We start from the raw sequence: 14377 nt of genomic DNA, 5'->3' as shown, positions 1-14377 counted from the left end.
GGCTCTAGAGCGCAGGCTCAGTAGTTGTGGTGCATGGGCTTAGTTGCTCCACTGCATGTGGGATCTTCCTGGACCAGGGCTTGAACCCGTTTCCCCTGCATTGGTAGGTGGATTCTTAACCACTGTGCCACCAGGGAAGCCTCAGCCTGTTTGTCTTAAAGTCTTTCTCCAAATCAACTGAATTTTCCTTAATTAAAAATTTTTAATTAAATATAATGAAACATTTTTAGGACACTCAAAAGAGGATTGGATTTTAGAACACGAGGCAAACTGACCTTGATAATAGCCTAAGTTATTTTGGCATTTACTCTGTGCCAGGCATTGTGATGAGCACTTTGTATGCATTATGCTTTTAACTCTCACAAGGCCGTTGTGAGACAGGGACAATTATTCCCATTTTTCAGATAAGGAAACAGAGGCTGGGAGATGTGAACTGACTTCCTTAGGAGGCTCCAATAAGTGGCCAGACTGGGATTTAAATGCAAACGTCACAAAGCCTACTGCACTGCCTTCTGGTTAGTAACAGGCATGATTGTTCCATAGCCATGCGGCTCCCAAACGTGGAGGGGAGACCTCAACACTGACACTGGTGGCCGGGGTGGCTCCTCAGAAGCAAAGGTGGACCCTCTAAGATGTCACAGGCACCTTAAGGTGCTGGAGTTTGGCTGGGAGGCTGGATCTGGATCCATGAACTCATCTCTTCCAACAGGTTGATGGATAATAGGTTGATATCTGCCTGAATTAAAGCCATTCCAGGGGCTTCCCTGGTGGCACAGTGGTTAAGAATCCACCTGCCAATGCAGGGGACACGGGTTCGAGCCTTGATCCAGGAAGATCCCACATGCCGTGGAGCAATAAGCCCGTGTGCTACAACTACTGAGCCTGTGCTCTAGAGCCCGCGAGCCACAACTACTGAACCCCACGAGCCACAACTACTGAAGCCTGCGCGCCTAGAGCCCATGCTCCACAACAAGAGAAGCCACCGTAATGCGAAGCCTGCACACCACAACGAAGAGTAGCCCCCGCTCTCCACAACTAGAGAAAGCCAGCGCACAGCAATTAAGACCCAACGCAGCCATAAATAAATAAATAAATAAATTTATTAAAAAAAAAAAAAAAGGCATTCCAGGGGAATTCCCTGGTGGTCCAGTGGTTAAGACTCCGCGTTTCCACTGCAGGGGGTGCCGGTTTGATCCTTGGTCTGGGAAGTAAGATCCCACATGCCACATGGTGCTGCGAGAAAAAAACAAATTTTAAAAAGAAAAATCACTCAAAAAGAAAAAACAGCCATTCCAATAATATGCCCAAGAAACTAACACACCATTGTAAAGCAATTATACTCCAATAGATGTTTAAAAAAAAAAAAAAAGGAATAGGAACATTGTAAAACAATTATACTCCAGTAAAGATGATTTAAAAAAAAAAGGAATAGGAAATAAATAAAATAATATGCCCACATATCTGGCAAAAAGGAGGAGGGGCACGCCTCCCACATCACCCCACAGAGAGCACTGCCCAGCCTGGGAGGAGGGAAGGATCTCTGTCACTTTATTAAAGTTTTTGATTTCTGGTGGCGTCCTTGCTAGCTGAGGGTGGAGAGGTGTGTGATGGTTCCAGAACACTTTGGAGGCTTCAGGGGTGATGTTGCTCATGACCAGGAATCGCCCCCAAACTGAACTGTTGAATGAGTTGTGAAAGAGGAGCTTTGATGCATGTTCTAGAGGAACAGAGTGGGGGAAGGGCACGAGAGGCCAAGAGCAGCACCAGAGTTGGGATCACCCTCCAGATGTCAAGCTGCTACGCAGAGCTCCCTAGAAAAGAATAAGAGTCTTTCGACTTTAGATTCAAGGTTCATGTCTTTTTATCTTTCCATCCTTCACCTATCCATCCAACCCCTATCCCCCATCCATCTATTTATCCATCCACCATTCCCCACCTATCCATCTATCCATCCACCCACCATTCTCTTCCATCCATCCATCCATCCACAAATCTACCCATCATTCCCTATTCATAACAGACACTCAATAAACATTTGCTGAGACTTCCCTGGTGGCGCAGTGGTTAAGAATCCGCCTGCCAATGCAGGGGACACGGGTTCAAGGCCTGGTCCGGGAAGATCCCACATGCCGCGGCGCAACTACGCCCGTGAGCCACAACTACTGAACCTGCGCTCTAGAGCCTGTGAGCCGCAACTACTGAGCCCACGTGCCACAACTACTGAAGCCCGTGCACCTAGAGCCCGTGCTCCGCAACAAGAGAAGCCACCACAATGAGAAGTCCGCACACCGCAAGGAAGAGTAGCCCCTGCTCGCCGCAACTAGAGAAAGCCCGCGCGCAGCAACGAAGACCCAACACAGCCAAAGATAAATTAATTAATTAATTAATTAATTTTAAAAAGTCATTTTAAAAAAATAAAATAAACATTGCTGTCAGTTCCTTCTCTACCTTCTTCATGAACCCCTCTCTCCTCCTCTGCCAACCCCTTACTTGGAGAGGTTCTCCAAGGCTCCATCCTCAGCGCCCCTCATCTTTCTCACTCTGCACAACCCCCCATCCCCCCACCCCACCCCCAACCAGGGCAACTGCACACCCTTCAACTGCCAACTTCCTCCTATATCAGATCTCTATCACCAGCCCAGACCTCGCCACTGAGTTCTGAAGCCATATTTCCAACTGTCTACAGAGCATTTCCACCTGGAGTTCCCAGGGGCCCCTCACACATAATCTGTCCAAATGCGGGAGCGTGCCTGCCATGCCCCAGGAAGAATGAGAAGGCTGGCATGAGTGGCAGCAGGGGCTGGAACTAGGGGTATCGGAGGGTCTCTGGACACAAGGGTCCTGGCATGGGGTTCACCGTGTTTGGATATCTGAGTCCCTTGGTCTTGTGTCTGTTTTTCCTTGATGGGCATAGGATTCATGCGGTAGGCAGCGACAAACAAGGCCTCGTCAGTGAGTTCTGTGCTGATCTGTGTCAGGAATTCCTCAGAATGGGAAACCTTCTGGAAAAGGGAAAGTCAGAGAGGCTCAGCCTGGGAGTTCCTACATGGGAGTCCTGGGTCTGGAGGCTCCCAGGCTGGGGGCTCTGGGTCTAAGGAGTCTGGTATCGGACAGCTGGGCCTTGCAATTTAGGCTGGAAGGTCCTGGAAGTGGAGGGCAGCCTTTGGGGACCTCAGGGGCCTAGTGCTGGGGGCTCTGGGCTCAGGGTTGAGGCTAGAGTTTCCAGGCTGGCGGTCTCAGTGCCCTAAGCCTAGGAGCTCTCCACTTCACTTCACCCCCACCCCAAGAACTCCTCTCCAATGCTCACCGGACCTCCACCCAAGGAGGCTGCAGAGGTTGTGGCTTGGGATTGCCCGCTGCCCTTTTTCTCCACATTCCTGGTAGCACTGGATGCCATCCCCCTGGGGACAGTGGAAGCCCAGGTTATGCTGCGAAACCAGCCCACTTCTCCCAAACCCAACACACCACCATTCCCCGCGGCCTTGGAGAACTGTGTCAGTTCTCTCTCTGAAAAAAAGGAAAAAAAAAGAAAGAAAATAAATCGTTGCCTTAAATCTCCCTGGGGGAGGGAGGAGGTGGGAATCCCACAACACCCGCCTCCCGCCCCCTCACTTCGCCCAGCAGGGGGCCTCTCTTCCCTTCTTCCCACCCAAGACGGTTCCCAAGACAAGGCAGCCCACTGGCCGCCCCCGACCTGGCAGATGGGTCGAAATCTTGGGCTACTCGGCAGGAGGGGAGACGGGGAGGTCTAAGGAGCCCTTTTATGGGCCGGGGTATTTGGGAGCTGGGGAGGAAGGTTGGAAAGAGGGGAACCTGGAGCAGCGCCGCTACCCGTTGCTATAAAAACCTTGGCGTCTGCGGAGGTTCAGCAGCCCCGTTGCCAGGAGAGTAGGGATTCTAGAACCAAAGCGGGGTGGGCATTTTCCCAGCTTGTCGCATTTGCTCCTCCGGCCTCTCCTCCACCCCCTCTAGGTCCCTCCTTGGGGGCAGTGACCCCCGCGCCAGTGGCCTTGAGGAACTTGGGAAGATCACGTAGGGTGGAGACTGGCACCTAACCCTCCCACCACTAGGGGCACGCGAGAAGCAACCCCGCCCGAGGCCGCCCTCCAACCTCTCTGGCTGTCATCTCTTTGCCTGGAGCCTGCGAGAGCAAATGGGGGCAGAGAGAGGGGGAGGGGAAGAAAAAGTGTGGGCTGTGCCAAATAACCTGGCCTCTCGGGGGTGCAAAGAATCGGGAGGGCGGGATCTTTTTTCTTTGTCTTCAGGAGTCATAGCCTCCGCAGAAAGGAAAGTAGAGACATTTACCTAGGCCTCCTTCTCCTTTGACCTCTCCTTTTAAGTTTCTTCCTTTGCTCAGCGTTGATGGTTCTTTGCCCCCTCTCCTCCCTCTGTACTTTGGTACGAACCGATGGAAAGGGGCGGAGGGAAGAAAAGGAAAAGGAAGAGGGCAGGTCTTAAAGGGGACGCAGCCATTTCTTAAGCCTCTTCTTCCTTTCTCCAATTTTGCAAGGGCGAACGCTGAAGAGTAGGTTCCGGAAGCTAAGCACAGCTGGAGCAGCAGGGGCCGCAGCTGGAGGCAGGAGCGCCGGCGGGGCAGGCGGAGGCCAGCGTCTGCCCAGAGGAAGGGCTGGGTGTGCGCGCCCCCTGTGCCCCGCGCACAGCTGGGTCGGCCCATGCTACGGCAGGCAAAGAGCTTTAACATCTGGGACCCGGCTTGGGGAGCGGGGACCTGCGCGCAGTGGGCGCGGCTGATGAGCCGGGCTGGAGGGTGAGCCTTGCGCCGGGGCTGGGAGCGAGCTGGCACCTCCAGATAAGGCCCAGGGCGGCCAGGGGACCTCCGCGATGCCAGGCGAAAATATCTTCCTGTTTGTGCCTAACCTCATCGGTGAGTGCTACCCGCGGCTCCGGGCCAAACGGGAGGGCTAGGGGCCTTGGGCAGGCTCCCTGATCCTGCCCTGTCTCCCCACGCCGTTTCAATCCCAAGGTTATGCTCGGATTGTCTTCGCCATCATTTCTTTGTACTTCATGCCCTGCTGCCCTCTCACGGCCTCCTCCTTCTACCTGCTCAGCGGACTTCTGGACGCTTTCGATGGACACGCTGCTCGAGCCCTTAATCAAGGTGACAGACACCTTTTCTCAGCCAGCCTTGAGACCCAACAACCCTCTGCCCCCTTTTCCTGCTTCCTCAGGACCTCGGGGTGGGAAGGTACTCGGAAATCAGAGGGCTCTGTCATTCCCATCTCTGTAGAAAGCAGAATAGAATGGCCTGATTTTGTAGCAGAAGGGATTTAAGCTCGCTGTGGAGAAGAACTCATTGATATCGAAGGGTGTGGGATACCAAGACCGGGCATGGCAGTGCAAGTGCTGGAGGCCTCTCTGAATAAAAATCCATTCAACAGGTGTTTTGGGGGCATCTACTATATGCCAGGCACAAGCCATAAGGATTCCAGAAAGCATGTTTAGAGGGAGGATGGAGAGGGAAGGGAGATGGTTTCTGGAGAGATGATTAATTTTTTTAATCTGTTCTTCAGACCCACCTCTAAGACTTCCCTAAGACTTCAAGTCTCCTTGTCTTGAGACCTGGATCCTTGGTTCTGGGATTGATGAGTTGTAGAGCTAGCTTTATCACACCCTTCTACACTGTTTTCTCTACACTGCCATGCTTCCTTGTTTTATGGCACGGTGACCCTTGCCCTTTGACCTTCATACTCCAACGATAGCAGTCTGCTTTCCTCCCCAGGCAGTGGATTGTGGGCCTTTTCTCTCTTAGACTCTGCATCAGACTGATACACTAAATATGGCCTCTGTCACAGATCCATTGCCCCCTTACAGCCCCTTTCCACCTAATAGTTGCCATTTTTCAGGAACCCGATTTGGGGCCATGCTGGACATGCTGACAGACCGGTGCTCCACAATGTGTCTGCTGGTCAACCTGGCCCTGCTGTACCCTCGCGCCACCCTTCTTTTCCAGCTCAGCATGAGCTTGGATGTTGCCAGCCACTGGCTGCACCTCCACAGGTCTGTGATTCTGGGGGTGTTGACCGGTTGAAGAAGACACTACAGTGGGGAGGGGTGAGACCACATGGGAGGTGTCTTCAGGCTTCTTGGGAGGTCTCCTTTTTAGCTCTGCTTTGTTTAAGGACCCTGGGCAAATCTTCTCTGAATTAGCGTCAGTCCTGTTTTACAGTTGGATTAAGTAATCCCTAAAACTCTTCTGAGGATTCCAAAGAGTTAACCTCCCTTGGGAAGGGGCATGGGGCTTTTGAATCCTGATTCTTCCCCCAGCTACCCAGCTAGGTAGTGCGACTTCGGGCAAGACAGTGGTCCTCAGCTGTGCCCCAGTCCCTCCTCTGTTCAACAGAGGCAATCCCAGTACCTACGTGTGTGGGTTGAAATGTGGACTAGGTGGGCATTCGTAGTAATGAAAGCTCATGGATTCCGCCTACTTTCTCCCCAAGTTCTGTGGTCCGAGGCAGTGAAAGTCACAAGATGATTGACCTGTCTGGAAATCGAGTGCTTCGCATCTACTACACCTCCAGAGTGAGCATTTGCTGCCCCTCCCTATTCACTTAGCTTACGGGCAAGTCCTGGGCTGAGCCCTGGGCCCAGGGTAGGATTGGTGGGAAGGGCTCCTGGGCTGAGCCCAAGAATTGCTGGAGAAAGCAAGTGGGCCTGAGGCCCAGGTGCGCCCAGGGAGAAGGAACTGAGTGGCTTGAGGGGAGAGGGAGGGAGGAAGAAGCCAGAGAGGTGTGCAGAACCAGCTCTCAAAAGGCCTTAGGCCGTGAGAAGGAGTGTAGTCTTTACCCCGGGTGGGCTTGAGGGTATAACACCTCCAGGTAAGGCCCAGGGCTTCAAGGGGGCAGCCGGGTAAAAATATCTTCTTGTTGGTACGTACCCTTGTGGTGACTGCTGCCCACAGCTCCGTGCACAAGGGGAGGGTGAAGGGCCTTGGGCAGGTTCCCTGATCTGCCCTGTTCCCCCTATGCCCACCCACATCCTACCCGTACCACCCTGCACCCCTCTTTCCCCAGTACAGTTCCTGGCCCCCCGGCCCTTAGTTGGGGGATCGGGGGCACTACCCCACCCTCTTGCTTAAGCAGCCTTTTTGCTGTCTGTGCAGCCCGCTCTGTTTACCCTGTGTGCTGGAAATGAGCTCTTCTACTGCCTCCTCTACCTGTTCAATTTCTCCGAGGGACCTTTAGGTAGGAGATGAGGGGCTGGGCAGGAGGATGGGAGGGGGTCGGGCCTGCCCGGGGAGACGAAGGCCCCTCCCTCACCCGCGTCCTGTTTTCTCTGTATTGCCCTTGCTCCCTTCCCACAGTTGGCTCTGTAGGTCTTTTCCGAATGGGCCTCTGGATCACAGCCCCTATCGCCTTGCTCAAGTCCCTCATCAGTGTCATCCACCTGATCACAGCCGCCCGCAACATGGCTGCCCTGGACGCAGCAGATCGTGCCAAGAAGAAGTGACCCTGGAACCTCCAGCCCCTGGCTACCCACCTGCCCTGGGAGTCTCACTGTGCCACGCAGCACCCCTGTCCCTCCTAGGAGGTCCCAGGCTCACGTCTTACCAATGTGTCGTCCAACCTGCTGGGAAGGGGGACCAGCCTCTTTGGTGATGTCATGTTCTCCGTAATCCTGGGGACCAGTCCCACCCCTGTGATCTCCAGGGACCTGGACTTCAAATCAGGAAGGATGCTCAGGAGGCCCCACCCACACGGGCAGTGCTCCCGGGGCCCCAGGAGAGCTGTCTAAGGATGGGGCATAGTCACACCTGCTGGCTCAGCCCTGGGATCTGGCTTGGCTGAGACCTTAGGGACACTTGAGTAAGGGAGGTGGGGTAGGGGCCAGGTTTCCCAAAAGGCAGGGGTTCAGACCTCTGCCCCTGGCTAGATAGAGGAAGCCTGTGGGTACCATGGCCCGGAGAGAAGGTGCTGTCGAGATCCCCACTGCAATCTCTGTCCTGGCTCCGAAAGCCTTGATTATAAAGGCGGGAGCCTCACTGTTCTGGACTTGGTTTCCTTTGAGATAGTCTTGGACCAGGGCCTGGGTCGAGGGGAGCTTGGGGGAAGATGATGATCCATCTGGATACTTTGCCCGCAGTAGTTTACTGGCTGGCTCCTTCCTGTCATTCCTCAGTGACCTCAGAGAGGTCCCCTCCCTGCCACCCAAGCGCATTTCATGTCCCCTGCCCACCTGCTTTATTTTCCTTACAACACTGTCACTGGCTGTCTACCTTTACTTGTGTACCTGATATTTTCTACCCTCACTAAAATGTAAACTCAACGAGGGCACAGACTCTTCTTCTTCTTTCTCTATCCCTACAAAGAAGATTAACCTTGACCTGGCATATCATAGCAGCTTAAATACGAATAGATCGGTTGGTTTCTCAGAGTGTGGTCCTTAGACCACCTGTGGGATATTTCTGGAAAATTCAGCTTCTTAGACCCTGTGCCAGACCTTCAGAGTTGGAAATTCTAGGGATGGGCCCAGAAGTCTGAAGTTTTAATAAACTCCAGCTGATTGATTCTTCTTCCCAGTTACACTGAGAATCACTGTTCCCTCTTAAACATTTTTTTGGGAACTTATCATAGGAGACATTGTTCCGGGCATCTGTCCCTGACAGCTATCCCTACTATCTGAGCAGAAAGCTGTCTTGCACCAGCTTTCTTTTTAAGGCTGCATTGAGCCTACCATATGCCAGACCCTGTGCTGGAGTTTCTTTGCAGATATTACTTATTTTATCCTTGTAATAGTTTAGCCAAGAGGGCTTCATGTCCGAGAGGGCTGAAATTTATCAGATGTATATTGAGGGACTTCCCTGGCAGTCCATTGGTTAGGGCTCCATGCTTCCACTGCAGGGGGCACAGGTTTGATCCCTGGTCAGGGAACTAAAATCCCACAAGCCGTGTGCCACTGCCAAAGAAAAAAAAAGATGTGTACTGAGCCTCAACTGCTCTAGGCCCAGGGGATTCAGTGGAAAGGAGACCACAGGATAGCCAGGAAGGAGATGATGCAGTTAGGGAGGTGCTTGTTGGGGGATAGGGTTAGAATGTGCTGTAGTGCTTTGGGTGTCTTAAGTAGAAAACTGGGCGGGAAGGGTTAATGCAGAGGAGAGGATTGATTCTCAGCTGAGGGAGCCGGGAGGCCAGAGAGCGCCCTGAGCAGTTGCCAAATGGAAGCCGATTGATGTGCTGGAACACCGAGCACTGGGGGTTGGTGGCTGGAGAGCTGATGAGAGGTGGGGTGGAAGCCAGCGGCAGTCTGAGGAACCCAGGAGGGCTTTTGGACTTCACCCTGAGGGCCACATGGAGGCGCTGAAGTGAATCTTTCCAAATAATAGGTAAAGTATTCACATGTAAAAATAGTAAATTGCACACATTACGAAAGGATGATGAAGTCTTCTGCCATTTTAAGCTCCCAGTTCTCCCCAGAGGCAACCACTGCTACTCACTGCTTCTGTGTCTAAATAAATTCTTCACGTCTACACGTATTCTGTATTTTAAAATTCATTTTGTATATTTTCTGGTCCGCTAATGAAACCCAGCAGGACCCTGTGGAGCTCCCAGGTACAAATCCTTTTCGTGTCTCCTGTTTCTTGTTTGTAGGAAATAGGCTTCATTCAGCCTCCGTGACCCCTGAGTTCCAAAGGGCAGGTTCAAACAGTTGCTAATCAGAGAAGGGAGGGAATGCGGAAACAAGGGAGGAGATGTCAAGAGACAATTGTGCAGCCTTTGGGCTGGGTCGTGGTTCCTCCTCAAGGAATATACGTGTTTTTTTTTTTTAATTTATTTTACTGCGCACGGGCTTTTCTCTAGTTGCGGGGAGTGGGGGCTACTGTTTGTTGTGGTGTGTGGGCTTCTCATTGCAGTGGCTTCTCTTGTTGTGGAGCACGGGCTCTAGGTGCGCGGGCTTCAGTAGTTGTGGCATGCGGGCTCAGTAGTTGTGGCTTGTGGGCTCTAGAGCACAGACTCAGTAGTTGTGGCGCACGGGCTTAGTTGCTCCGCGGCATGTGGGATCTTCCGGAACCAGGGCTCAAACCCATGTCCCCTGCATTGCCAGGCGGATTCTTAACCACTGCGCCACCAGGGAAGTCCCAAGATAGGTTATTTTTAACTCATGTTAAGGCCTAATCAGGAGCTCCTGACTGGGAGCTCCTGAAGCAGAGATTCAGGGACTCAGGCTCCTCCCGACTTATAGTTCTGTGATTTTCAACACACAGCTTCCAAGAGCACCCTGCTTGCCTTCATCTCATGCAGGCAGAGGTGCACCTGGAGGACTGCACGAGGCTGGTTTATGGGAAGGCAGGGAATTGGCACGTGCTACTGCCACTCCCATTCCACTGGCTGCAACTCAGTCACGTGGCCACATCTACATGCAGGGGAGGTTGGGAAAGAGATTAGTTGTGAGACTAGGAGGAAGAGCAGATAGATTTGGTAGGCAGCGTCTTACCATATAGAGTGCGGTTTTGCTGTTTAAAGACAAATTTTTCTTATACAAGGCGTATTTCAAGAAATCAATTAATTTATTTGGTATTCAACCAAAGAAAAGCCATTTGCTCCAGTGCTGGAGGAAAACAGGCTGTGTTGATCTTCATCACAGATCACACCATTCTGTATTTAATGGGCAATTTAAGGGAACTTCAAGGATAAATTTGGTACCAAGGGACTGACTGAGAATTGGGCTCTGGTGTGAGCTGGAACTCCACTATATTTCCAGCAAGTCCTGTTTTCCAACCACAGAGGTATATCTTGTATCCCTCACTATACAGTAAGTGCTGGGGAGACAGTGAAAACCTGTCTTCATGCAAAAAGCTTCTATTACCTTATTGGATTTCACAACTTTATGAGGTACATGTAGTCAGGATAGGCTAGATTATGCTGTGGTAACACCCCCCCTCCACCCCCGCACCAAATCTCAGTTACTTAATACAGCAAACATTTCTCCCTCCTGCTGCATGTCTATTGCAGGTCAACTGTGGCTCTGCTTGGACATTTTTCTCTGGGACCCAGGCCAATATTTGAATATTGCTGGTTAACATGGACAAGGAAAAAGGATGGTGATGTCACTCCCTCTTAGATTTCATTGGCCTGAATAGGTCATATATGTGGCCAAGCCCAATGGCCATTGGAGATCTATGTGGAGACATCAAGTCATCAATTGGAAATGAGCTTAGAGCTCAGGGGTGAGATCAGGGATGAAGAAACGGATTTTTGAATCTAAAGCCATAAGACTGGCCAAGAATGTAGCTGAGTAAGAGAACAAGGCTCTGGGAATTCCCTGGCAGTGGTTAGGACTCCACGCTTTCACTGCTGAGGGCCTGAGTTCAATCCCTGGTCAAGGAACTAAGATCTCACAAGCCGCACGGCATGGCCAAAAAAAAAAACAAGGCTCAGAGTGACTCATATTTAGCGGCTGAGCAGAGAAAGTAGAGCTGGCCAAGGGAACTGAGGCACAGCCAGGGAGGTGGAAAGAAAAGTGCAGCAGGCCAGGTCATGGGAGCCTGGGGTGGAAGAGGGGTGACCAACTGTGCTGAATGATGGGAGAGGCTGAATGAGAGGACCTAACTGCTGTGTTTAGCAACAAGGACATCACTGGTGATGCCAAACAGAGCCATTTCCATGAAGCAAGGGGTGGAGACAGAAGCTAATTGGAGTGGTTTGAGGAGATAATGAGACGTGAGGAATGGAAACAAGACTTTGGCCGTGAAGGAGGACATATGGCAGCTGGAGGGAATGTAGGGCTGAGAGAGTTGGTTCTCCATGGGAGGGAGCAGAGCATGTTTATATACCAGTGACCCCGATCCAGGAGAGGGAGAAACAGACGGTGCAGGAGAGAAAGGAGGTGGGGACGGAAGAGGTGAGAGAAAGTGGGCAGGGGTATGGGAGGTGGAGAGGGGAGGGGGTGTGAACAGCTGTTCTGAAGGGAATCTCACGCAAGCTAGACAAGCAGAGTCAGAGGCCGTTAGGTCTCCCGAGATTTGTTGCCGTGAGTTTCAAATGAGATCAGTCAGTAGGTGGGGTGTTCTTCCTCCAGGAACACGCAGCTGGTCAGGGCCGGTGGAGGGGGCAGTAGCTGGTTCAAGTCGGGATGGGGCTTTTTCCACTGAGCATCGTTGGGTGGGAGAGAGGCGAGGAGTGAGGGAGGGTTTTTTTTATTGAAGTATAGTTGATTCATTTTTATTTGTATTTTTTTAGCTCTCATTACTTATGATCACTCCTCATACATAATCTTAGGCAATCAGTCATGGAACATAAGTTTTTAAACCTTTACCCTATTGCCCACCTACCTCTAATCCAGCTTCCCCTCTGGCCACCCCAGGGTGAGAGAAAGGAGATTGCCATCCAGAAACAATCTGGTTTGGAATACAGGGGGACAATCAAACATCCTCAGTGGGATGTCAGCGAGGATCTGCCACCACTCAAAACTCAGCCCTTATGTGGTCTTGAAATTATTCCTGGCTGCTCCACGTAGGGGCAGATCTAGGCAAAATTGTGTAGCCCGTGAAGTCTGGTTTCTGCACTTCTTCCGTGGCCCCCAGAGCTGCACTGCTGTTCCCTGCAGCTGAGAGTCCTCCCCTGTGGCTTGTGCTTCACAGGCAGCTCTGAATCAGTATGATGTTAATTTCTGCTGTACAGCAAAGTGACTCAGTTATACATATATATGCATTCTTTTTTTTTTAATTCTTCATTATGGTTTATCATAGGATATTGAATATAGTTCTCTGTGCTATACAATAGGACCTTGTTTATCCATTCTGTATATAATAGCTTACATCTGCTACCCCCAACCTCACACACCATCCCTCCCCCAACCCCCTCCCCCTTGGCAACCACAAGTCTGTTCTGTGTCCATGAGTCTGTTTGTTTCATAGGTTCATTTGTGTCATATTTTAGATTCCACATATAAGTGATATTGTATGGTATTTCTCTCTTACTGACTTCACTTATAATCTCTAGTTGCATCCATGTTGCTGTAAATGGCATTATTTCATTCTTTTTTTATAGCTGAGTAGTATTCCATTGTATATATGTACCACACCTTTTTATCCAATCATCTGTCGATGGACATTCAGGTTGCTTCCATGTCTTGACTATTGTGCATAGTGCTGCTAGGGACATAGGGGCGCATGTAGCTTTTTGAATTATAGTTTTGTCTGGATATATGCCCAGGAGTGGGATTGCTAGATCATAGGTTAATTCTGTTTTTAGTTTCTGAGGAACCTCCAAACTGTTTTCCATAGTGGCTGCACCAAGTTACATTCCCACCAACAGTGTAGGAGGGTTCCCTTTTCTGAGGGAGGTTTTGACTGAGAATGAGTGAATTACACAACAGACAACAAAATCTAAACTGGGCAAGATTGAAACGAAAGGGGTGTGGGGTTCAACGTTGAGAAAGTGGTTGAGAACAAGGTCACTGAAGCCTGGAGTCGGAGGAATGGTTGTTGGAAGGCGAGGATGAGGCGGCAGGAGTTGATTTCAGAGGTGCTGTGGTTATTAGTAATGACAATGTCAAAGGATGGCCACGGGAGCCGTGGCCGAGACAGGAAGGAACTTACCCTCCATGGGCAACCTTACCTGCTGTCACTTATCCCCCGAGGCCCTTGGCTATAAACAGTGCTAACACAGCACTTAGCACATGCCAGGTGCCAGATGAAGAGCTTTAAATCAGTTACCTCTCCTAAGGGAAGATGTAGGGGATTTGTAGGAAGCAGGGGTGGATGAGCTGACTCGCTTGCCTATTCTGTCCACACTGAGAAGGCACCACCAAGTGCTATGGGCTAAAGACAGCCCCCGGCCCCAACCAACTCAGACTTGAGTGGAGCTACTGGTCACCAATGCAACTTGAGCTGGAAGGAGACAAGAGTTCATGGGGCCAGGGCCCAGTGGGGGAAGAGGAATAAGACCCTAAAAAAGCTTCAACCCTGCTCAGGAGGGGAACTGCTGGCCCATTTCACAGATGAGGAAAAGATCAGGGAGGTTGCATTCTCGTTGCACAGCTAGTACACCCAAGCTTCTCTCTCTAATCCGAGATCTTTTTGCTTCCTCAGCAGAGACCAGGCAGGCCTGGCACCTACAGCTGTACCTGGGTGGGAGGGCTGGTGCACCTTGCAGCCTCCATTTGTGTGCCCAGACTGATTGTACCTGGATCCGTCCCCCAAATAAGGGCTCCTCACTAGTCATGGGGGAGGGTGAGAAGGGGGCACCCCTTCCTCAATGCTCCGAAGAGCCCAAATTAGAAGCCCAGGGAGGTGCTCCAGTTCCTATGGCCCTGGTGCAGTAACTTCCTCTCAGATCTGACACCCCCATCTGAGAAGGGACGCATGCACAGACGCCATGTGCAGGTGTGTGATTCAACCAGCAGGTGGCGCCAGAGAAAG

General features: G+C 51.4%; 2 protein-coding genes across 8 annotated transcripts; one reads left to right on the top strand and one right to left on the bottom strand.

Moving 5' to 3' along the window:
* Window positions 1-1095: 1095 nt before the first annotated feature.
* Window positions 1096-4133, bottom strand: LOC103010518 (putative protein T-ENOL). 7 transcript variants are annotated; one of them, XM_057529912.1, is made up of 4 exons: window positions 3848-4097; window positions 3308-3401; window positions 2858-3002; window positions 1106-1233 (listed from the first exon to the last, which is right to left on the bottom strand). In XM_057529912.1, exons 2-4 carry the CDS (start codon window positions 3395-3397, stop codon window positions 1154-1156), a joined length of 315 nt encoding a protein of 104 aa, XP_057385895.1. In that variant the 5' UTR covers window positions 3398-3401; window positions 3848-4097; the 3' UTR covers window positions 1106-1153. The 7 variants fall into 7 exon arrangements, 1 of the variants encoding a protein (XP_057385895.1); XR_003623814.2 differs by lacking the exon at window positions 2858-3002 and having other exon boundaries at window positions 1096-1233; XR_451355.2 differs by lacking the exon at window positions 2858-3002 and having other exon boundaries at window positions 1106-1811.
* Window positions 4134-4264: 131 nt separating this feature from the next.
* CDIPT (CDP-diacylglycerol--inositol 3-phosphatidyltransferase) lies at window positions 4265-8288 on the top strand. Its single transcript, XM_007186391.3, has 7 exons — window positions 4265-4398; window positions 4511-4885; window positions 4985-5119; window positions 5865-6018; window positions 6459-6540; window positions 7121-7202; window positions 7322-8288. The coding sequence occupies exons 2-7, from the start codon at window positions 4843-4845 to the stop codon at window positions 7465-7467; spliced, it is 642 nt and encodes a 213-aa protein (XP_007186453.2). The 5' UTR covers window positions 4265-4398; window positions 4511-4842; the 3' UTR covers window positions 7468-8288.
* Window positions 8289-14377: the final 6089 nt, after the last annotated feature.

The sequence above is a fragment of the Balaenoptera acutorostrata genome, chromosome 15 (genome assembly GCF_949987535.1).
Source record: "Balaenoptera acutorostrata chromosome 15, mBalAcu1.1, whole genome shotgun sequence".
In the NCBI taxonomy this organism is placed as follows: Eukaryota; Metazoa; Chordata; class Mammalia; order Artiodactyla; family Balaenopteridae; genus Balaenoptera; species Balaenoptera acutorostrata.
This window is presented reverse-complemented; position numbering and strand designations above follow the sequence as displayed.